Here is a 24,532-nt window from a genome sequence, read left to right on the forward strand (position 1 = left end):
GACCGAGTCTCTTTACTGATGAGGGTGGGCAGCCGGGCACAGGGCCAGAACAAAGGGGAGGGTGAGATGGGTCCAACCCCAATCCAGGTCTCAGACTGGCGGGCACGCTGAGAACCTGTGGCTCTTTTACTACCTGGAAAAGGAGCAAACCCAACAAGGGCTCTAACCCACCGACAGCCGGCTGCACAGGACTCCCTCAGCCCGCGACAGCCCCGCCCGCCCAGGCCCGGCTGGCAGAGAACCCGCTCCCTCCAGGTGCGTAGGCCCCGCCCCTTGAGGACACACCTTGCATCAGCCGCCTGGCTGTGAGGCGCCGGGGATGGAGTCGGGCATCCTACCCTGTCCAGGCTCCGCAAAGGAGTAGGGGCCAAGCTGTTCTGGGCAGAAGTCCGCTCTTTGGAAACACACGTGTATGATGTGTGTCTTCATTAGAGAGCCGGGGGAAGAGTTGTCCGTGTGTCTGCTGTGTCTCTGTCGTGCAGATCTGAGTCCGGACTGGAGAGGGTGCGAGTGTGGGGGCTAGTGCCAACCTCCCACCCCTACCGCGTCCTGAGTGGAAAGAGCTGCCCAGGGCTGTCAGAAACGTCTCCCTTGAGTGAGGGTCCTTAGGAGCCCCAGATCCGCGTTTGTGTTCCACTCCCAGTCCTGGAGTCTGTGGCCTGCTGAAGGCGGCAGAGGCCTCCCATTCCCGCGGGTGGAAAGGCTGCAGGGTTGAGGAATACCTGTGCGTTAGACAATGCCTGTGGGCATCTGCATGGTTGGTGTGTGCACGTCTGTTCTCAGTCTGCATGTCCTGCTGTGTGTGTTTGTCTAGACAGGGTCTGTCTTTGTGGGTCTGTCTGTGTGTGTTTGCGTGTAAGGACCTATATGTGGGGTAGGGGAGGAGAGCTTTGCCTGGGAGGAGTGTCTGCTTCTGGCTGTGTGTCTTTAAGCATCCCCAGGTTCGTGTCCTCCTGCCCCCCAATAATGCCAGCAGGGATGGGGTGGAAATAAAAAGGACGGAGGACCTGCCGTGATTAACAAACAGGTCTTATCATTATTATTGTCATCATCTTCATTTTCAAAGGAGTTGTATGGTTTGAGCCTGGTCTAGAGGGTGGGGAGCGCACAGATTTCCCCAGACCCAATCCTCCTCAGGGTTCTGCAGAGCAGCCGCCAGCTAGGATAAAGGGGTTGGCGGAGCGCGAGGACTGAGGGCAAGAGGCATGGGCGGGGCAGTGTTCCGCACGCCCTTCTCGGTCCTGGATTCTGCTGCCCTTGTACAAAGAAGTGCGAGCCCGGGCAGGGGGCAGGGAGGTGGGTCCCGGAAGGCGGGGTGTGGGGAAGAGGGTGCGATTATAGAGGACGGAGAAGAAACGAGACGGGTGGGGCTGGGAAAGGGAGGAATAGAAGGAAGGGGAGGGAGGAGGAACAGAAGAAGGAGAGGACGGGCGCGGCTAGCTTGCTAGCAGCCAGTCGGGAGCCCACGGGGACCCAGCAAAGTCGTTGGAGGCTCTGCCACCGACAGAGGCGGCAGTCCTGTGTAGAACGCCCCTGAAAAGCCAGTATTTGTATGAGCAAGAGTAACTTTATCTTGGACACTGGGTGCTGTGGAAATTCCCCATGAAGATAAACAACCACTAGATGGACGGTGCAGCAGCTGCATGTACTGATAGGAAACAAGTCTGTGAGGACTGATAAGGTGACGTCATAGGGCTCTATTGAAGTCCTTACAATCTAGGACTTTGACAGCTCAGAGAGCCGGTCGGACTGAGGTGAGCGTGCCGCTCCTCTGCTCCACAAACCTTCTTGCTTGGTCAGATTCAATCGAGCCTCTGCGAAGCGACCTCCCAGCCCAGCCGCCCTGCACACCGGATTCTAAGTGACTCTGGGACTGGTTCGTTATCAAAATACTTTCCTAAATTGTTATTGCTATATTGATGGCCGTATTGCTGTGATTATGCTGTGGTGTGATGCTGATGGTGCCGAGGCTATTCCTCCCACAGCCTTTTCTGTGTGAATAAAAGAGCACACTGGAAGGCACGACACCTGTGTGTTTGCCTTAATTCTCGCTCGAAGCCACGGCTACCGCGGAGGCCTCACTCAGTGCCAGGTAGATCCTGGGGGTCTGCGAGTCTCCTGGGGTTCGTCCCTCTGACTTGCAGGAAGAGACTGAAGCGCGGTCTTTGAGCCCAGCAGACGTTCATGACAAGTCCCCGCCCCCGCTCTGCTGACACGCCCCCAGATCCTTCCAGCTCACGCTCCCGCCCCCAGCCCTGGTCCGTGTGGTGCAGCGGCGGCCGAATCTGCAGAGCGGAGGAGAGCAGGTGAGAAAGGCTGGGCTGGCGGCGGGCAGCGCGGGGAGCGGAGCTCAGAGACCAGAGGGAGGCTCGGTCCTGGGCCCGTACCGGGCTGAGAGGCCCCAGGACTCGCGGAGCCCTCCAAGTCCTGAGCGGCATCCGCCGTCGGGGACCGCCGGCAGACTGAGGGATCCCGCGGCTCTGGTGCTTTCCCGCGCAGACCGGGGTCGGGGGTCGGGGGTCGGGAAGCTGGATGCCGGATGACGAGACATTAGGGGGAAAGGACTTAGAGCGGCTTGATCATTAGGGATCCGTGGCTCCACGTGCGTGTCCTCACTTCTCCTGGACCTCCATCTGTTGAGTGCCAAAGTCTGCACTTTTCTGTCCCCAGTCGAAGGGTCCTCAGGTCTCACCCCGACCACCGGGAAGTGCCGGCGCACTGGTCTCTCCCACTCTGGAAGAGGCAGGAGGTGGGGGGCGGGTGCTATTTTAGCAAGTATAAGCGGGGTCTCAGGGAGTCCCTGGAGCATGTGGACAGCCTGTGGTGCCGGCCGAGCTGGGGTTGGGCCTCTAGGGCAGAGCGGAGAGATCTCTACAGGAAGCCTTTGAAAGCCAGGCTGGCGGGAGGGCACCGCCAGACCGACAGACAGACAGAAAGATACACCCTCTAGGCTCCAGCCCAAGGGCCAAGGAGGAAGTGCTGCTGGCGCAGGGACCTCCGCTTTGGCTCCCAGGATACTATCCTGCTTAGATCTGGTGGGACTCTCCCAGACGTGAGGTCTCTGAGGTTTCACTAGCATCTTCCCGCTATGGAGCTGGCTCCGGACCAGAGCAAAAGGAGGGGCATGGGCAGCACTGTCTCTAGGGCCTTTACCAACTTGGCCTCACCTTTCTTTGCCCCCTCAAAACCCTGTCGGCTAAGGGTGGACCCTCACCTGCCCATTCTGTCAGTGGGTAGCGTCAGCCCCTACGCTCCATGGTGCCGGTGGTGGGTCTGAGGACCACCTAGTCCTGAGCGTTCTGGCATAGTGCCCAGAAGGACTCTACATTCTCTGCCCCGCGCTTCCAGGCAACCCTAGGCTCCTCCACCCTGGGCTGGATTCATCCATCTTTCTGTATGCTCTGTGTTTGAGTCAACTGTGCCCATGCCCATCCCCAACCTGGACTGTGCCTGCCTGGGGTGGGGGTGAGGTGAGGGGTAGAATGAGCTAAGCATCAGCTTTAGGATCTTGGGAATGAATAGGGGATGGGTGAGTGGAAAGCATGGGTGTGTGTCTCTACGGGCTTATGCTTAGTTTAGAGGGATCTCTGAGGTTAGAGATTGGGCCCCACTGGCTTTAAAAACTGGCCTTTGCCTGGCTCACTTCTACTGTCCCTTCAAAATTAATCCACCACGCTCCAGGCTGAGTCAGGTGGCCCCCAGAGGCCTGGGCTGCCCAGCTTCCTGTTCCACCTCAGCATTCCCATGCCACCCACACTGGTAACCTTCAGGCCAGAGACTGCCTAAGTCACAGCCCATCCAGCAGGCCCCAGGGTCCTCCCTACCTTGGCCTCAGGCTAGGCTCCCAGTCAGTCCAGAGAGCCTTCTGGAACCCAGGGCCCTGGAGGGCCTTGCATTCACTCATTCTGGCATATATTCATTCAGGCACGTATTCATGCACGCATGCATTTCTTTTACTCAGCTCCCCAGTACTAATCCTACTCCATGCCAGGCACCCAGTGGGTCCCAGAAATGAAGCACCGAATACTGCAGGTATGGTCTTGCCTTGGAGAAGCTGAGTCTAATGGGAAAGAGATTTTAATCTGCACACATCTATTGGATCCCAGGCAGGAATAAAGCAAGCGCTCTGCCAATGGCCGCTCGTGGATTTGGAGTGGGCAAGCCCAGCCCTGCTTCCTCCCACACTGCCGTGGCTGGTCAGTTGAGCCTGGGTTACAGAAGCCTGGTGGAGCAGTTAGCTGGAGGTCAGAGGGACTGGTCTGGAGGCCAGGAGATTGGGGCCAGGCCTACAATGAGACTCGTGTACAGACAGTATTGTCTAGCTCTGGCTTCCTCACAGGGTGTGGGCAGGTATCACTGTGAGAGAGGAAGGGTCCATGGCAGCTCTACGTGGCTGGTTGTGTTGATGCTTCCCTGCTTCTTGGTCCCCAGGTCTGCACCTCTGCTTCCTCAACCAGCAGTCACCAAGATGCCCATCCTGGAAAAAGCCCCACCTAAGATGGCAGCAAAAACTCCCAGCAGTGAGGAGGAACCTGTGAGTGACTTTTGGAGCCCTCTCTCTTACCCCTGCTCTCCGCACTCACATGCCCTTGCTTCCAGAACAGTCCTGGGTGGGACTGGCCCCCAGACCTCCATTGTCCTGGGCATGAGACCCAGGCAGCAGGGTCTCATGGGTCTGTTGAGGAGTCTGGGAGGGCCTGGGGCTGGGGACTGGAAGTGGCTTCAGGGGGTGCTATGCAAATGCTGACAGCCATACTTCCTAACCCCCAAGGCCAGGAAGAGCCCTTGACCTGGACCAGGTACTCTTGTTTTCTCCCAGGACTTCCTCCAACCCCAAGTCCCACTTCCAATGGCTTTGAGCCCAGTGGCGTTGCCTTCAATAGGCTGAATCCCATACTCTAAGCCTTGTCACATCCCAGCCCCTGCTGTTGTCACTAGTTCAGCCCTAGAAGCTTAGTCACCATCTTCCCCACTGCCTTGAGACAAGCCACCCTTCCCTGGGCGAGCATCCTCTCTCTCAGCCCAGTCCCCTTCCAGACTGATAGAGCAACACATATGATCTCCAAGGAGTTACATGTGTTGGTTCCTCTGCCACACTTGCCTTCTTGACACCTCCGTGACACCCCCACCCCCACCCCAGGCTTCATTTGAAACCCTGATTGGAACTTTCTGGCTTGTCCCCATGAAGTTGTTCACCACATTGTCCTGTCTGCTACAGTTGACAACACCTCTGTTGTTGCTTCTGCTCCATGGCCTGTCCCTCCCTTTAGACCGCGGCTGCCTTGAGAGCAGCACCATCTCTCCATGGAAACTGAGTACAGCTTGGCTCACATAAACTGCACAGGAAACATGTATTGACCTGAGACCCCCAGGGTCCAAAGACCCTCATTAATACAAGTGCCTGCCTCTGTCCCCATTGTAGGCCAGAAGCCCGTGAGAGTCTGGGAGGAGCCCAAGGGGATGAGACATCAGAGTAGAGATTCTTGCCTCATTCCTTTTTACCCATCACCAATTCCTCATGGAGGGGAAGGCTGAGTCCCAGGGTACTGTCAGAGCCTCAAAGAAGGGTGGCCTGTTTCTAGCAGGGGCTCTAGTCAGATCTGCTGGCACTCTTAGCCAAGCCACCAATTGGGCTGGGCTTTCTGTAGGTGCTTGCGCACTCGCCCACCACACAGACCCCCCAGGCCCCGAAAGAAAGAAGAGGGAACCAGAATGGCTGGGTGGGGGACCTGGACCTCGCTCTCTGGGAGTGGACTGGTCAATGTGAAATGCTGTCAGACCCATCCTTCAGTGGTCCCCAGGGCAAAGCAGCCCACAGTAAGCACTGACACCCACCCCTCCTCCTCGGGCAGTGAACTCTAGACACAGGCTCAGACAGGTGGAGGACCCCCATTCATTCATCAATGCATGTTCACTTGGTCCCATGTGCTCAGGGCAGCTGTAGGGGCTCCAGCCTGTGCAGCAGCCGGAGCCTGTACAGCAACAGAGACAAGCTTCCACATGCCCCTTCACTCCTCAGCCTACCTGAGGCGGAAATTCACTGCCCGCACCTCCCCACGGAGGAGAAACCCCTGAAAGAAGGTAGCCCACTATCTGGCAACTTTGTAAAATTTAAGCAATAAGATGAAAAATCCTGGTTTCCAATTGCAACCAGCTAAGTGAGGAGGAAGGAAAGGGGATAGAAAAGAGAGCAAGGGAGAAAGGAGAGAAGAGCCAAGGAAGAAGGAGCAGAATGAATGCTGGATGAAGACTGGGCTCAGGTCCCAGCTCTGCCTCCAAATTGCTGGGTGACCTTGGACTGTCCATTCTCTGGGCCTAAGTTTCCTCATCTGTCAGTGAAGCTAGTCATAAAATGGTTGAACACATATGTGAGATTGCTGGTAACACAGCTGGTAACCTGGGAAGCACAGGGCCCAGACAGGGAGGACATCAGGGGGAGTCGTACTCAGACTCGCTCCTCACTTTGGGAGCCCCCAGAGATCATGGTGTTCCCCTTAGGAATCCCTCCGGAGGGATGAAGACAATAACATAACGTCTAATGGTGTACCTATTTGGGGCCAGTTTCTCTCATTTAATTCTCCCTGGGCCCCTCTCAGGCAGGAATTGTTATTTATGTGCTATGGAAGGACTGTTTCATCTTAGACCCATTTGTTATTATTTATAAGCACTTTTATGTCCATGATCTCTTTGATCCTGTGAGAGGTGGAGGTCAGTACCCCCATCTGATGAGAGGAAACTGAGGCACAGAGGGAGGGGTGAGCTTCTCGAGATCACACAACAGGCTCAGGGCATGGCCCCGGTCTGCCTGGGGCCAACATCAAGGTGTTTCCACAGCACTTTGTCCTCTCCTGGAGGCAGGCTGGGTGTGGGAGAAGGCAAACAGGAGCTTCCTAATTTCACAATTCTGCTGAGTTGAGCTGAGCCCTGGAAACAGATGAGTCCCAGGACAGGGAGCAAGGATGGGGAGACAGACGCTGGGCATCGATTTGTGACAAGCATGGTCCACACAAAGGGCAGGCATAGCAAGGACTTATGAACCTCTCTTCCAGGAGCTGCCCAAACTTCCAGTGCCCCCACTGCAGCAGACCCTGGCCACATACTTGCGATGCATGCAGCCCCTGGTGCCTGAGGAGCAGTTCAGGAGGAGCCAGGCCATCGTGCAGCGGTTTGGGGCCCCTGGTGGCCTTGGTGAGATCCTGCAGCAGAAGCTCCTAGAGCGCCAGGAGAAGACAGCCAACTGGGTAAGAGCTGCTGGGAGGGAGCTGACTGGGTGCAGACAAAGGACCCACGGGTGGGGCAGAAGGCAGACATGGAGACAGAGGGATTTGGATGAAGGCCAGCTAGGTGACAAAGATGGGGCAGATAGGGAACAGGAATAGGGGAGAGACGGGGAAAGCAAGAGACAAGGGCGAGGAAGAGACAAGATGTGGGAAAGGGCATAGGGATGAGGACAGAGGGGGACACATGGGGGAAGGATGAGGACAGACAGGGAAATGGTGGGGGCGGACGAGGACAAAGCTGGAAGACAGATGTGTGAACGGGACGGGGCAGCAAAAGGTAGATATAAAGTCAGGGAAGCAGAGAGGGGTGAAAGGCAGGCATGGGAACCTCATAAGGATGGGCAGGGGACCTGGATGAAGCACCAAACAACCAAGATGGGAACCTGGGATGGAAGAAAGGAGCGAGTACAGGGCAAGGATGAAAAACAGGCATGTGGTTTGGGAAGTACATGGCCCTAGCACATAACTGGGACGCAGTGTGTGTTTGTGGAATGAGTGAATGAATGAAGTGCATGATCCAGTGACGTGTCCTGATTGTTCCTCAGGGCTGCCAGGATGGGACTGGTGTGCTCCACAGGCAAGGTGCCCATGTTTGGAGGGGTGCATGTGGCACTTGGGGGTAATGGTGGCCCCCCACTCTCCCCTGCAGGTGTCTGAGTATTGGCTGAATGACATGTATCTCAATAACCGCCTGGCCCTGCCTGTCAACTCCAGCCCAGCTGTGATCTTTGTCCGGCAGCACTTCCAGGACACCAATGACCAGCTAAGGTGAGGCCACCATGCCCCTGGGCTCATGTCTTGGGAGTCTGTCTAGGGGAGGGGTCGTGGCCCCAGCACTAGGAAGGGTAAGCCGAGCTAGTGCCTTGGTGGAGTTTTCTGAGGCCAAATGGCCCTGACAGCAGCCGTCCAGGCCATGGGGTCAGAAAGGAGGTTAGGTGAGAGTGCAGGTGAGGAACAAACACAAGGTCTTCCTCAGAATGTATTTATTTGGGGTGAGTGGGCGCTAATGGAGGGCTCAGGCCCCGAGGTGTCCGCACGGCAGTCTTGACCTGGCTGGGGCCCTGGGAGGAGGTGGGTACCCTCTGATCCTACCAGTGCTTGAGCTGGGACTTGTTGGTGGGACACACTGCCCCAGGTGATCTGAGAGGCCTCTGCTGCCCTCCAGCCTCCAGCTCTTAACAGAGGCTCTGAGGGGGTGGAAATGATTTCCTTCTCGCCAGCTGCCTTCACCAGAGCCTGTGCCATCTGCTGCAATTTCAGAGCTCACTGAGCTGCTGGAAGGGCTCTGGGCCCAATAATGACGTTGTAGGGGCCATTTACACAGGGGTGGAGCAGGAAGGAAGGCTCTCCCTATAGGATTCGCTCAGACCCAAATCTGGGTCTCTGGTTTTAAGACCTAAGTGAGGTGCAGCATGAGAACAGTTCAGAGGGAGGAAAAGAACAAACGGTAGGGCCCACTTCACCAATGGACAGGGCTCAGCTATGCTCAGGAGATCCCCACCCCCTCCTTCCTCACCAAGACCAGTCCAACTGTTTGAGGGGCAGCCTAACCCTTTCCCCTGGTCAAAAAGAGTGCAGAAGTGCATGGCTGGTCAAATGACTTCTGAGAACAGTTCTCAAAGTTGCATCTGAGTGGGTATTTTCCTCCTGATGCAATTCAGCCACGGCTCATCATCCATGAAGAGTTAAGATGACCTGGTTCTGTGGTAGGGTTCCCCCCAGGACCCAGTTTCCTTTTCATTAGCACTCAGGGAACCAAGTTGCTGACTTTTCCCAGGAAAAGGCATTTCCCAGAGCCTCAGAGTCCTGGCCCAATCCAGCCCCAGCATGAGCCTTTCCTTGGAGGAGCCCCACCCTGACTGTCCTGCCCTCTCCTGCCTGCTCCGTGGCCTCTTCTGGCTTCCTATCCTTCCTCCTCCTCACTGGCAGTCCAGTTTCCTCTCCTCCCTGCAGTTCTCTCCACAGGACCATTTTTAATCCAATGCTTGTGAAGGACTGACAACATAGGGGTGGGGGTGGGGAGGCAGCAAGAATCCCATCTGATTAGGGCACCACAGGAGACCTGGCATCTGGTGGCTGGTCACTGAGTTTTGGAAAGAGAAAGAAAGAGGGGTTGGGGGTGGGGGAGGGAGGATAGGTGACAGAGAGGAAGGAAGAAAGAAAGAAAGAAAGAAAGAAAGAAAGAAAGAAAGAAAGAAAGAAAGAAAGAAAGAAAGAAAGAAAGAAAGAGGAAGGGAGGGAGAGGAAGGTTGGAGAGCCGGAGGGAGCCTGGGCTCCTGAGAGGAGAGACTAAGCCTCATCTCTCCCTGCAGGTTTGCTGCCAATCTCATCTCCGGTGTGCTCAACTACAAGGCCCTGCTAGACAGGTAGGACTGGGCCCAACCTGCAAAGGGCGGTGCCCTGTTCTGGCACAGCCTGTTCGTTCACCTGTCTCCCTGCCACACTAGACAAGGAGCTCCAGAGGGCAGGGACCTTGTCTGTTTTTCAGCTCTATGTTCTTGGCTCCTGTCACAGTGCAGGTGGGACCCTAGCCATCCCCAGCATCAGGATGACCTTTACCCCAGCTGGCCCAACCCGTAACAGTTCCTTTCCCTGGGTTAAGCGCTGTCCGTCCTTGAGTTCTTTCCTTCTTACCTCATGTGTGCACACTCATAGGTGTATCGGACATCTAGAGAACACATGAGCAGATGGAGAAGGAAGAGTTGTTGGGTCGAGATGATGCTTAGTCACCTTGTTACCTGCCACTGGAAGGGAATGAGCTCCTCAGTCTGAGCCTGTTTACTGGGCTTCAACCCTACTGGCTTCCTTTCTGCCTTAAACAGGTTCATAAAATTATCTGTGGTAAAGGACCAACAGATTTTTTAATTTTATAAAATGTTTGTAAAACAGTACAAAAATGAATTAGAAAATGGTACAAAGGTACAAAATATGAGACCGCTGGTTTTATTATTATATTCAACAGACATAACATTCCTCTGTCCATTTGCTACAAAAGTTTCTGAAAGTTTCCTCTGGATTCCCATGTTCGCCTTGTCATGGGCGGATCATTACAGTTCAGTTGAACACCTGCACTTGAAGCAGCAGGGCTGTGGGACACTCACCTGGCCTGCCTCAAGGGACCCCAGCCCTGTCATGGCTGCCTCTTACCCACCCTCAGTGCTCAGCAGTGAGACTGCCCCTGGCCACTCCTTCCTGTCATCCTGGTTCACAACCTGCAACCCTCGCCCCCACCTACACATCGCAGGACCTGCACCCCATTAGAGCAGGAAACTCATGTCTTGTTTGCCACTACATTCCCAGGTCCCAGAATGGTGCCTGGCACAGAGGTATGCTCAGTAACATTTGTTGTCTGAAAACGTGGAAGGAAGTAAGGAAAGAAGGAAGGAAGGAAGGAAGGAAGGAAGGAAGGAAGGAAGGAAGGAAGGAAAGGAGGAAAGGAGGGGAGGAGGGGAGGAGGAAAGAAGGGAGAGAGGAAGGAAGGAGGGAAAGGGAGAGGGGCAGTGGGGAAGAAAGAGGAGAAGGAGGAGGAAGAAAAAGAGGGAGAGGGAGAGGGAGGGGAAGGACACAAGGCATGCTGAGACCACAGGATAAAGACAATTTTCTGCCTTGAACTCAGAAGACGCTTCTAGAAGAGGTGATGAAGGAGTAGGCTCTTTGAAGGAGTGGAAGGGGTTTTCTGAACAAATTAGTTGAGCACAGGGTGGGAGTGAAGGCATGCCAAGAAAAGATCAGCGTGAGCAAAGACACAGAGGGCTAGAATGGCAAGATCCATTGTAGTGCATGAGACGGGGCTGAGCAAACCCTGAGGGTCTCCTTGGCCGTGGAAATGGGGCACTGCACTACTTTAAAAAGTGGAGAGTCAAGCTCTTTGACTGACACCCTAAGGCAGTTCTAGTTTTTATGCCCTGCTTTGCCTAATCGTGTTGGGGCTGGATGGTCAGTAGAACCAATTCTGATTCCTGCCTCTCCCCTGCTCTACCCTTTCAGCCACTCCATCCCCACAGACTGTGCCAAGGGCCAGCTATCAGGTCAGCAGCTCTGTATGAAGCAATACTATGGGCTCTTCTCCTCCTACCGGCTCCCCGGCCACACCCAGGACACTCTGGTGGCCCAGAAGAGCAGTGTCATGCCCGAACCAGAGCACATCATCGTAGCCTGCTGCAACCAGGTAAGAGGCCCCTTGCTGCTGCACCCTCTGGGGTTTGGGACAACATCTGTGTGCTCACCAGTCCTGCTCAGCCCCCTCCCAGAGTCACACAATGAGCTGGGACAGAGTGGCTCCAGAGTGAGGCCTTTTGACTCCCAGTCAGTGTCATTTCTTGCTATTGGTTGGATTTTAAGAATGAGGAGAGTCATCAATTGAGAACCCCTTCCTTGGGCTCCCCGTCCAGCCCTGACCTGCCAGGTCAGATTGAAAGAGCTGGCTGGATAGGTGGCCCGAGAGTGGTTAATGAGACTGGGCGTGGCCTCAGCCCCTCCTCATACAGTTACCCAGGCCCTGGCCTTCCCGGAGACCATACACAGACAGACGGACAGCTTGACAGACTGATGGTTGGGATCTCCTTGCTTTGTTTTCTCCATTCACCAGTGTGTTTGAGATCTATCCCTGTAGCTGTATGTTGAGCTAGTTCACTCCTTTTCATGGCCAGGAAGGCATGACTGGACAAGGCCTGCACCACGTTTTATTTAGCCATTCCCTCCCTACTGGAGACATTCAGGCTCTCTAGCATTTTGCTATGGCAAAAAAGGCTGACACACACATTCCTTTATAGGTCTTCCGGGGCACAAGGGAATATGCTTGTCTAAGTCTTAGGCTAAAGTATATATTTATAAGTGCAACTGCTGAGTCATAGGGTGTGCACATTTTCTGTATTGATAGACACTGCCCCCCAACAATGGTTGTACCAATTTATTCAGCTCCCCACAAACACAATAGTATTACATGAACTAGGAACCACAAAAGCAAGTGATCTTTTAATAAAATGTAATCTGAACTTCTTTGATTGGATAAGCTTGGAGTCCAGCACAGCTGACAGAGTTGGGTTGGCCCCAAATGGGGACTATTCGGAGCCATCACATACCTTGGGAACCTTGGGCCTGAGCATCCCCGTCCATCCTCACGTGTGAAGGCTCAGTAGAGGCCTGGCACCTTGGGCCAGCTGCCATGAGTGACGTGTTTGACCTGTTTCCCCCACAGTTCTTTGTCTTGGATGTTGTCATTAATTTCCGCCGTCTCAGTGAGGGAGATCTGTTCACTCAGTTGAGGAAGATAGTCAAAATGGCTTCCAACGAGGATGAACGTTTGCCTCCAATCGGCCTGCTGACATCAGACGGGAGGAGCGAGTGGGCTGAGGCCAGGACAGTCCTCATAAAAGGTCAGCAGCAGTGCCCAGCACATCTCCACGCTCATCTCATCCTCACACCCATTGGCTTTCTGTCCTCCAGGGTCAGGCACCTTGCCTCATCCTCATTTGCCACTGCATGGGGAGCTCAGGCATCCCTCCAACTCAGGACCTGGCAGCAAGCCCTGCTGTCGGAGAGGCATCTTGATGCTGAAGGCACTTTGGTACCTTCTTATTTCATATGACAATATCCTAGCTTTCTGGGGAAGGCTGACTAGCACTGGAATTCCGGAATGTCTGAGAATACTGCGGGAGGGAAGATTTCGAGCTAGAGGAAGGAAGCCTGGCTGCAATTAAGCAGTTGTGTTTTACTTGTGGGCAGGGATGGTCCTCATTTGAGGGGTCTGAGTTGCTGGGAAAGCTGTCTGATGGGGATTTGGGATGGAGCCCACCACTGGATGGATAGTTGCTTGCCTCCTCCATGTGATTTTTCAGTCCTAGAACTTATCATTTTCAAGCTGACCTTATCCTTCTGGCTGGCTGCTCCTCTTGTGCAAGTTTCCAAGCACCCCCATAGGAAAGCTGGTAATAGTCTTAACATTTTAAAATCATCCTTCTGGGAATTACTTTTCAAATCCAAAGCCAACTGTATTCTCAGGGACTGGATGGGGAACCTTCCTTTCTTGCCCATGTTAGAGATTCCTGGATGACAGGTGAGATTCTATGAGGCTTTATCTGCCCCTCAGGCTTTCATTTGGCCAGGTGTCCATCAAGATTCCTCGAGTGTCTGTAAGCTGAGGACCTGAGCTAGGCCTCGGGAGCATAAGAGGCAGAGAGGATGAAGCCCCCACCCCAAGTCCACTTGATAGGAACAGGGGAAGAGAGGCATGTGGGGGCAGGTTCAAATACATGGTAATGCGCCATCCACCCATGTAAGGCGATGAGACAGCAGGTGCCAAATAAGTGCTCCAGAGTGGGAAGGTAGCCCTTCCAATTGAGAGGCTTTGAAACGGCTTCATTGGAAGAGATGGGAATTGAGCAAAGCCCTGTGACATGAGTGAGGGGGCAGGAGGGAGGGATAGCATCCAAGCTGGCAGGCTGACTGTGGGCAAAACTGGCCACCCAGTGGGAACGTGTCATGACCAGGAGGAGAGCAGCGTGGGCGACAAAGATGGCCATTCTGTTCGTGCTGGGAGAATGAGAAGGTGGTGGGGCCTGGCTCTTCGGCAACAGACACTTGCATTTTCTGGTCCTTCTCCCTAGAAAGCTCTTCCCACAGAGCTGGCTGGCTCTTTGCACCATCCAGAGATCAGCTCAGGTGTCACCACCTTAGGCTCTCCTTAAACATCCCTCCCCTAGCAAACTCTGTCACTTGGTCCTGTTTTCTCATCTTGATTACATTTCTCATTCTCTGATGCCAGCTTTTCATTTGTTTGATTCGTGCTGATTATCTGCCTCCCTTCCCCAGTCAATAAGCTCCAGGAGAAGAGGAGTCTTAACCTTTTGGTTTAACTTCTGAAACTGCTGTGCCAAACATAGCAAGGGCCCAATTATATTTGTTAAATAAAAGAATGAAGGGTTACTAAGGAGACTGGGCCTCAGACTTATTTCCCACTTACTAATTAACTATCCTTTCATTCAATTATAGGGTACCTGTGAGTGCTTGGTCCTAAATCGGGGGCTGCGCAGGCCACAGGGAGGTGTGAGAGCTGAGCGTGTTCTCACAGACCTAACTAAGTTGGGGAATTAATAACTTATTATTTGACAGTGAGTTAATTCCCCTAGGAGACCATGGTGTAATCAAATCCCACTCTTCTCCCCTCCAGGGACAGTGACAGGCATCAAAATAATCGCTTCTGCTTCCAGTACAATTTCTACTTTATTAGCAGGCCAGGCCAAGATATCAACCTACAGGACTGCCCAGGATTGCCTTGAGGTCTCAGTGCTTGGGCTGTGCTAATCGGAATTAATTTGTTAATGGCACTTGATCTGGCTTTCTGAATGGAAGTGCTGTTTCTGAGGGAAGCATGACAGAAAGGAGGGGGTGCACAGGCCTTCCCTTTGGAAAACCGATTAATCCAGTTAGCACTGACTGTGTCATCTGCACAGCAGGAAATCAATCCTTCACAGAGCCCTCCTCCCTGGAACGGCCCCTTACTACAGAAGGCAAATGGAGAAACCATTTAGGAAATGATTTCAGTATAAAAGTGAAAGATTATGGCAGCTTGGGTTAGGGTTGAGAGGGAAGATGGAAGGACACAGATGAGGTCTAGATATATTTCAAAGTAGAAGAGGAAGGGAAAGAGAAATGAGAGAAAGGTTCCTAGGTCTTTGATTTGAACATCTGAGTAGATGGTAGTACCATCACTGAAATGGGAGCCAGGTTGGGGAAGTAGCTACGGAATGGAGAAGTCCTTTCCAAGTGTATCAGGTTTGAGATGCCTTGAGTCATCTAAGTGGAAACATCAAATCTGATCTATGTGTCTGAAACTTGAGAAAGAGGTTGGTACAGAGATATAAATTTGAGAGCCGTCAGCACATAAGTGATATTGAAAGTCACGGACCTGGGTGAGATCATCTAGAAGCAGAAGAACGGGGACTCAGAGGTCAGGTAGAGAAAGATGCAAAGGGGATTGAAATAGAGCAGCCCTGAAGTCAAGAGAAAACCAGATGAGTCACAAAGGTCCAAGAGGGAAGGAGGGAGTGGCCCACCACATGGAATGCTGCCGAGAGCTCAAGGAAGAGTCATTGGTGACCTTCACAAAGGTCAGACTGGAATAGTAGGAAGAACCAATGGCTGTATGCTGATGGAAGCAATCCAACAGCAAGAAGAAATTGTTGATGAGGTCAAAGAGTAGACAATCAGTCAGTGTGGATGACTCTTTTCTGACATTTTGGTGTTAAAAGGAGCAGAAAAATGAGGGACTTGCTGGAAGAGGATGGGGGTCAAGGGAAGTGTTTTTAGTAGGAGGGGCAAGGGCCTGGTTGTATATAGACAAATGCATGAACGTAATGAGGAGAGAGGAGATAAATGAAAGGGTGGAATTCTTGCAAAGACAAAAGGAGATGGAACCCAGAGAATAAGAGACCTTTGCTTGGTTCAAGGAAACCAGAAACCTGAGTCCTAGGTCTATGAGATTGTGCTGCGGTGACAGGAGTACGAGCAGGTTCCCGACTGGTGGCTCAGCTCAGCAGAGCCACATCCAGGAGCTGAGAGAGGCAGAGGGTAGGATTCTGAAGACAAAAGAGAACACATGAAATAGCGTTTTGGAAAGTGGGAAAGAGAACTTACTCATGAAGCTTGATAAGATTTATGGACTGTGTTGAGCTCATGTTTAAGGACTTGAAGTCATACATTTTAGGAGAAACTAATTAGTACTGTTTGGCAATCCCCTCTCCCCTCAATGTTCAGCGACTCAGGTTCAGACAAGGAGAAGGGGGATCACCAGGTTCAGCCATGGTTGGTGAATATAACTGAGGGAAAGAGGGGAAGGTGTGGCAAAGAATGTTGGAATCTGAGCCCGGTAAGGAGGTATAGTAGTCTGCTCAGGCTGCCATAACAAAGTACCACAGGCTGAGCAGCTTAAACAACAAAAATTTATTTTCTCACAGTTCTGGAGACTAGAGGTCTGAGATCAAGGTATCAACAGGGTTGCTTTCTTCTGAAGCCTCTCTCCTTGGCTTGTGGATGGCCATCTTCTGCCTATGTCTTTACAGGGTCTTTCCTCTGTGTGTGTCTGTGTCCTAATCTCCTTTTATGAGGGCACCAGTCATATTGGATTAGGGCCCACCCTACTAACCTGACCTCATCTTACCTTAATTACCTCAATAAAGATCCCGTCTCCAAGTATAGTCCCATTCTGACGACCTGAGGGTTAGGACCTTAAGAATTTTGGGAAGACAAAATTCAGCCCATGACAGGAGGGACGTGAAAGACAGAGATGGATAATGGATTGCGGAAATAGTAGTGGGGCTGATGGTTTGGGGGATGTCAGTGAGGTAAGTAAGTCAAGAGGGTGGTCAGAGGGCGGATGCTTGAAATTGAGACTTTGGGTGGGGAAGTCAGCTCCTGGTAATGATGAGTTTCCAGAAATGATTGTGGGAGTGGGTGCTGAGGTTAGAATGTCAAAGTTGGGAGGTTGACAGGCTGAGAGGAGGATTCGGGCTGGGTCATCCACAATGACATTCAAGGCACCTGAATGATGATTGGAGTCGTGATGGGAGGAGGAAGGTGAACCAGGAGCTCAGCTCAGCATGGTGGGGAGTTGTGAGGAGGTAATGATAATAAGGGCACAGCAATAAGGGGTGATGGTGATGGGGGAATCAAAGGCTTGCCATGTGGCTCCAAAGGGAAAGGGGGAAGGTGGAGTCGTTTAGAAGCAGAAACAGAGAGAAGGAAGCCACCTACCTGACCTGGCCATGGGGTACATGAGAGTGAAGGAAAACAATCTGCGAGAGGGCACAGGGATGTGTACCCTCAGGTGGTGCCACCCTCCAGTCGAGGCAGAAGGTTACAGAACACTTTCAGAGAGTTTAATGATGCAGGGAATCAGCCATCACTTGTCAGGCTTCATGAAGGGTTCAGAAAGGAGGGAAGGAGTGGGTGTGAGGGCTGAGCCCATGCAGGAGCCACCAAAACAGCAGGACATATGCGTACCGGCAACAGACACAGGGACAGGGTCATCATTGCAAACAATGCTGCCAAATCCTTAACTTCTGGGAAGCTACTTTGTCCTAGTTGCAGGCATGCATGCCTGGTTGTAGTTGTGGGGCTGGGGATGTCTTTCAAGCCCATGGCAGTATCCTAATTAACACTGTGTGACAGGTGCTTTTCAGGGCATCTCAGCTAAAGTCCCAAGGTCTCCACCCCTTTTCCTGGGACCTGGGCAGAGACCAGTGCCTATGGGCACTGGGCCCTGGCAGTTGCTGTCCGGCAGGAGACCTCAGTCAAACTGGGTTCCTTTTGTCTTGGCAGAGGTCTATAGAGAGGCCTCTGAGCTCAGACAAAAGCTGTCCCTGAATTCTCACAGGGTCAGCTGAGGCCCAGCAGGGCAATCGGTCGCATCCACCCTCTCTCCTCCAGAGAAGAGGTGGTCCGTCCCGTCCATAAGCTCCCAGCTCCTCTGCCCAGCCTTCTTTCTGTGACATTGAGAGGGTGGAGCTCATGGAGGTGCAGTCACGGCTACCATGGCACAGCTAATAGCAGTGGAGCCAGATGTCTGCTGCAAAGCCCATGCCCTTTCTCTGTGCCTGGTGTCCCCACAGCCCCACAGCCTGTCACACAGAGCCTCTTACACAGCTCACGGAGGACGTGGTGCAGGACCAGTGTGTGTATTTTGTCTCTGCTGGCAGCCCAGTCATGCACAGCCAATGCCGAGAGCCCTCCTGGGGTGCCAAGGACTACAAGTGCCACCAGAAACACCACTGCCTCCAGAGGTCTGCGGTCCTTGTTGACGGAGACTGGAATATGCAGAATTGTTAGAACAAGAGCGGATAGGATAAAACCAAAGGAGTTCTCTGACAGGCATACTGAGGGCATTTGGGGGCCTCACCCCTCTGCCCGTCACAGCCCAGAGGGCTTCCTGTGCCAACTGAGAGTGAGGCTCAGCCAAGGTGGGCTGCTGTCTGTGTGACTGGGGCTGGTCGACAACATCAGGATCATCTAGAGATGTCTTAAAACAAAACACAAAAACAGAGTCCTTGGTCCCAGTGATTTCCCAGTGGGACAGGAGCGGGCCACGGAATCTGGATTTGTAAGCAGCCTCCTGTGCAGCCCGGCTTGGGATCCCATATTCAGATGTTAGCGGCTACTGTGCATCGACCGCCCCTTGATGCTGGGCCCTGTCCTGGGCACTTTCTGTCCCTTGTCGCTTTAGGTCTTCATTATAACCTGTGAGGAGGATTTCATCCCCACGGAATGGAGGAGGCTGTGTCTCCTACTGATCGGGGTAACCCCACCCTTAGAGGTGTCAGCTGTGGAACTAGGACTGACGCAGTATCATCTGCCCCGCAAGCCTGCAGGGGTGGGATTCAGGACCTCAGGAGGAACATCCTCTCAGGACCTCCCTCCCCAGCGAGCCGCGAAGCTGTGGCTTCCTAAACCCAGGAGGAGCCAACACCGTTATCCTGCTCTGGAAATTTAATTAGACATTCAGCCCTGAGTCTGGAAGGCTATAGCATTTGTCAATTTGTAGGAAAAGAATAGCCAGCTCGCAGAGCCCCCCTCCCAGCTTTCCTGGGTGCTACCAAGGAAATCCTGCCAACAGACTTGGAGGCAGATGTCTCCATTTATACAGTCCCATAAATATTTATCCCCAGCAGCCATTTAGAGCTGAGCCACTGTTTTCAAGGAGGGAACTGACAGAAGGCGGCTGCATCTGCAGAAGGCCTCGGTCATGGTTTACAAGAACCACTTGGGATGGGGCGTTTTGCTATTTAAATATTGTCATCCAGAGATAGGCAAGTCTGCTGATTTTAAAACCAATTACACATTAGCAGGAACAGCCTCTCTGATTTAATTGGCCCAGAAATACCCGCGGACTCTCCAGGTTGAATACTGTTCTCTTTCTTGAGGGGAGGTGGGGCTGGAGCCAATGCCTCCCTCCCACCATGGAATCATGAAGACTTTTATGGACCAGAGCATCCACGCAGGCAGAGGTATGTGGTCTAGCGTGAGAAGCCTGGCCTTACCTGACATCCCTGCTGTCCCTGGAGCGTGGCTCCCTAGGCTGGGATATGAAGATGGCAGCCCCTCTCTGTGGATAGTACTGAAGGGATTCAGAGAGGCTGCAAAGCAGTGGTCTGGTGTCTGGCACACAAAGAGAGGGTGTTCGCTAAATAATAAGTTTCATTAGATTTGGGCAAACACTCTGGGGACACAACCTCTCTGGAATAATCTGGTGAACTGGAAATGGGCACCTGTTGAATGGGCACCGTCCATGTGGTCGGAGACAGTGGCTGTGGCATCACACTGAGAACCTGTACTCTGTGCGTGGAACCCTAACCCTTGTTAACTCTGGGGTGCTCTTTTGCTTCCCTCAGGCTCCTCACACACCATATGCTCTGTGTGCACTGACCACATACACCTCTCTCCTTTGATTTTTCCATGGTTGCCATCACTCTGGCCCTCACTTTCCATGAAATCATGGAATGATATTTGGGGTACAATGGTATTTGGGGCGACAAGGCAGCCGGAAGGTGTTGTTTTCCTATCTCCTGACCTTTCCATTCACCACCCCTCCCCTGATTCTGAAAGTATAATAGCTCTTTCCATGTGCCTTTGTGGAAAGGGTGATGAGAGCCCAGAAGAAGGAGTAATTGATAGCTTTTGAGAATTTTTTTAAATTATTAAATTAAACATATTTGGGGATAATTGTACATGCACATGCACTTGTAAGAAATAATTTTGCCCATACTCTCCCTCTCCCCAAGTGGTAACATCTTGCAAACCTCTAGTACAACATCACAACCAGGATACTGACTTTGAAACAGTCAAGATACAGAACATTCCCATCCCCACAAGGATCCCTCATGCTGCCCTTTGTAACTACACCTACTTCCTGCCCCACTCCTCCTTAACCCCTGGAAACCACTAAACTGTTCTCCATTTCTATAATGTTAGTATTGTTCCTAGAATGTTATATAAATGACATCATACAATACATGACCTTCTGAGATGGGCTGTTTTAAAGTTAAATTTATTGGGGTGATATTGGTTAATAAAATTGTGTAGATTTCAATGTACAATTCTATAATCATCTGTATATTGCATTATGTGTTCATCACCCAAACGTAACTATTCTTCCGTCACCATATATTTGACCCCCTTTATCCTCTTCTACCACCCCCTCTCCCCACCTTACCTACTCTGGTAACCACTAAACTGTTGTCTATATCTATGAGTTTTTGTTTGTTTATTTGTTTGTCTTCTTTGTTTGCTGCTTTCAGTTTTATATGCCGCGTATGAGTGGAGTCGTATTGTTCTCAACTTTCTCTGTCTGACTTATTTTGCTTAGCATGATAATCTCAAGATTCATCCATGTTGTTGCAAATGGCAGTATTTCATCTTTTCTTTTGGCAGAGTAATATTCCGTTGTATATATACCACATCTTCTTTATCCATTCATCTATCGAAAGACACTTTGATTGTTTCCATGTCTTGGCCACCATGAATAATGCTGCAGGGAACATAGGGGTAAATAAATCTTTACAGATAAATGTTTTCAACTTTTGGGGGTAGATACCCAGAAGAGGGATTGCTGGGTCATATGGTAATTCTATTCTTAATTCTTTGAGGAACATCCAAACTGTTTTCCATAGTGGCTGTACCAGTTTACATTCCCACCAGTAGTGTATGAGGGTTACTTTTCCCCCACAGCCTCTCCAACACTTGTTATTATTTGTCTTGTTGATGATAGCCATTCTAACAGGTGTGACGTGGTATCTCATTGTGGTTTTGATTTGCATTTCTTTTATAGTTAATGAAGTTGAGCATTTTTTCATATATCTGTTGGTCATTTATATGTCTTCTTGGGAGAAATGTCTGTTTAGTTCCTCTGCTCATTTTTCAAATTGGATTGTTTGTTGTTTGTTGTTGAGTTGTATGAGTTCTTTATATCTTTTGGACATTAGCCCCTTATCAGAGGTGCTGTTTGCAAATATATTTCCTCATTTGGTTGGTTGCCTCTATTTTGTTGATGGTTTCTTTTACTGGGCAGAAGCTTTTTAGTTTGATGCATTTGTTTAGTTTGATGATTCATTTGTTTTAGCTTTTACTTCCTTGCCTTTGGAGTCAAATTCATAAAATCCTGTCTAAGACCAAGGTCCATAAATTTAGTGCCTATGTTGTCTTGTATGCATTTTATTGTTTCAGGTCCTACATTTAGGGCTTTGATCCAATTTGCGTTAATTTTGTGTATGGTGACAAATAGCAGGCTAGTCTCATTGTTTTATTTATGACTGTCCAATTTTCTCAGGACCATTTATTGAAGAGGATTTCTTTTCTCCATTGTCTGTTTTTGACTCCTTTGTTGAAAATTATTTGCCCATATGTATGTGGTTTTATTTCTGGGTTCTCTATTCTGTTCCACTGGTTTATGTGTCTTTTTTTTTTTCTGCTAATACCATGCTGTTTTGATTACTGTCACTTTGTAGTATAATTTGAAGTCATGGAGTGTGATACTTCTGGCCTTGTTCTTTTTTCTCACGATTACTTTGGCTATTCAGGGTCTTTTGTGATTTTTACAAATCTGATGATTTTTTTGTTGTTGTTCTATTTCTTTTAAAAATGCCATTGAGATTTTGATGGGGATTGCATTAAATCTTATATTGCTTTGGGTAATATAGCCATTTTGACTATGTTGATTCTTCCAATCCGTGAGCATGGACTATCTTTCCATTTCTTGTGTCTCCTTCAATTTCTTTTAATAATGTCTTGTAGTTTTCAGTGTATAGCTCCTTCACTTCCTTTATTAAGTTTATTCCTAAGTATTTTATTATTTTTATTGCAATTGCAAAAGAAATTGTTTTCATTTCTTCCCCTGAAATTTCATTGTTAATATATAGAAATACAATGGATTTTTTTCCATTGATTTTTGTATCCTGCAACTTTATTGTAATGGTTTATTTTTTTTAATAGTTTTTGGTGTCGTTTTTATGGTTTTCTATATAAAGAAACATGTTGTCTGCAAAAAGTGACCATTTGACTTTTCATTCCCAATTTGGACGCCTTTTATTTCTTTTTCTTGATTGATTGTTCTGGCTAGGACTTCCAATACTATGTTGAATAGCAGTGGTGAGAGAGGGCATCTTTGTCTTTCCTGATCTTAGAGGAAAAAGCTTTCAATTTTTTATCATTCAGTATGACATCAGCTGAGGGTTTCTCACATATGAGTATGGCCTTTATTATGTTGTGGTACTTTCCTTCTATACCCACTTTATAGTGTTTTAATCATAAATAGATTCTGTATCTTGTCAAATGCATTTTCTGCATCTACTGATGTGATCATATGATTTTTATCCTTTATTTGTTTATGTGGCGTATCACATTGATCAATTTGCATATGTTGAAACATCCTTGCACCCCTGGAATGAACCCAACTTGATTTTGATGTATAATCTTTTTAATGTATTGTTGTATTCAATTTGATAGTATTTTGTTTAGAAATTTTGTGTTTGTCTGTATTCATCAGAGATATTGCCCTGTAGTTTTCATTTTTGTGTTGTCCTTACCAATTTTTGGTCATCATAATGTTGACCTCATAAAATGAGTTAGGTAGTATTGCCTCTTCATCAGTTTTTGGAAGAGTTTGACAAGGACAGGTACTAAATCTTTTTTGAATGTTTGGTATAATTCACTAGTGATGCTATCTAGTCATGGACTTTTACTTTTGGGGAGGTTTTTGATGATTGTTTCAATTTCCTTACTGTTGATTGATCTATTTAGATTTTCCAGTTCTTTGTGATTCAGTCTAGGAACGTTGTATATTTCTAAGAGCTCGTCCATTTCTTCTTGGTTATTGGATTTGGTGGCAAATAGTCTTTCAAAGTATTCTTGAATGATCCTTTGTATTTCTGTGATACCCATCTTAACTTCTTCTCTTTCATTTCTGATTTTGTTTGTGTGTTTTCTCTTTTTTCCTTAGTGAGTCTAGCCAGAGGTTTGTCAATTTTATTAATCTTTTCAAAGAACCAGTTCTTTGTTGCATTACTTTTTTCTATTGCCTTTTTGTTATCTATTTCATTTAATTCTGCTCTAATTTTTATTATTTCCTTCCTTCTTCTGACTTTGGGCTTCACTCGATCTTTTTCTGGTTCTTTAAGATGTAATAATGTTAGGTTGTTTATTTGGGATTTTTCTTGTTTCTTGAGATAGGCCTGTAATTATATAAACTTTCTCCTCATTACTACTTTTGTTGTATCCCAAAAGTTTTAGTATGTTGTATTGTCATTCTCATTTGTTTCAGTGTATCTTTTGATCTCTTCTTTTATTTCTTCTTTGACCCAGTTTGTTATTATGATTATTGTTGTTATTATTATTATTATTTTGACCCAGTTTTTCTTCAGTAGCATATTGTTCAGTCTCCACATATTTGTGGTTTTTCCCACTTTCATTTTGCAGTTGATTTCCAATTTCAAAGCATTGTGGTCAGACAATATGCTTGATATGATTTCAATTTTCTTAAATTTGTTCAGGCTATTTTCATGTCCCAACATATGGCCTATCCTTGAGAGAATGTTCTATGTGCATTAGAGAAGCATGTATAATCTGGTGTTCTGGGATGAAAGGCTTTGTAAATATCAATTATGTCCATTTGGTCTAATGTGTCATTTAAAAAGCCTATATTTCCTTATTGATTTTCTGTTTGGATGATCTATCCATAGCTGTCAATGGAGTATTTAGGTCCCCCACTATAATTGTGTTTTTGTCAGTTTCTTCCTTTAGTTCTGTTAGTGGTTGCTTTATATAGTTTCGTGCTTCCTGATTGAGACCATATATTGACAAGTGTTATATCTTCTTGATGTTTTGTCCCCTTTGTCATTATGAAATGTCTATCTTTGTCTTTTATTACCTTTTTTATTTGAAATCTATTTTGTCAGATATAAGTACAGCTACACCCACTTTTCTCTGGATGCCATTTGCTTGGAATATCATTTTCCATGCTTTCATTTTGAATCTATATTTGTCTTTGCAGCTGAGATGTGTCTCTTGAAGGCAGCATATGGTTGGGTTTTGTTTTTCAATCCAATCTGCTACTCTGTGCCTTTTTATTGGTGAGTTCAGCCCATTTACATTTAGGGTGATTATTGATATGTGAGGATTTCCTACAGCCATTTCATCTTGTTTCCTGGTAGCTCGGTGTCTACATTGTTTATTTGCCGTTGTATTTCTGTCTGTTATTCTAGTTTGGT

The 24,532-nt window shown here is 49.4% G+C and overlaps 1 protein-coding gene across 1 annotated transcript in view; it reads left to right on the forward strand.

Annotated features, from left to right (window-relative positions):
• Window positions 1-1,419: 1,419 nt before the first annotated feature.
• CHAT (choline O-acetyltransferase) overlaps window positions 1,420-24,532 on the forward strand; it is a 56,626-nt gene continuing 33,513 nt past the window's right edge. The window contains exons 1-7 of the mRNA XM_019730114.3: window positions 1,420-2,306; window positions 4,432-4,534; window positions 7,050-7,241; window positions 7,930-8,048; window positions 9,593-9,646; window positions 11,268-11,448; window positions 12,478-12,655. Of these exons, the coding sequence (XP_019585673.3) occupies window positions 2,185-2,306; window positions 4,432-4,534; window positions 7,050-7,241; window positions 7,930-8,048; window positions 9,593-9,646; window positions 11,268-11,448; window positions 12,478-12,655 (949 nt within the window). The 5' untranslated portion in view covers window positions 1,420-2,184. The remainder of the gene's footprint in view (window positions 2,307-4,431; window positions 4,535-7,049; window positions 7,242-7,929; window positions 8,049-9,592; window positions 9,647-11,267; window positions 11,449-12,477; window positions 12,656-24,532) is intronic.

The sequence above is a fragment of the Rhinolophus sinicus genome, chromosome 15 (assembly GCF_057876585.1).
Source record: "Rhinolophus sinicus isolate RSI-liver-muscle chromosome 15, RSI-T2T, whole genome shotgun sequence".
Classification (NCBI taxonomy): Eukaryota; Metazoa; Chordata; class Mammalia; order Chiroptera; family Rhinolophidae; genus Rhinolophus; species Rhinolophus sinicus.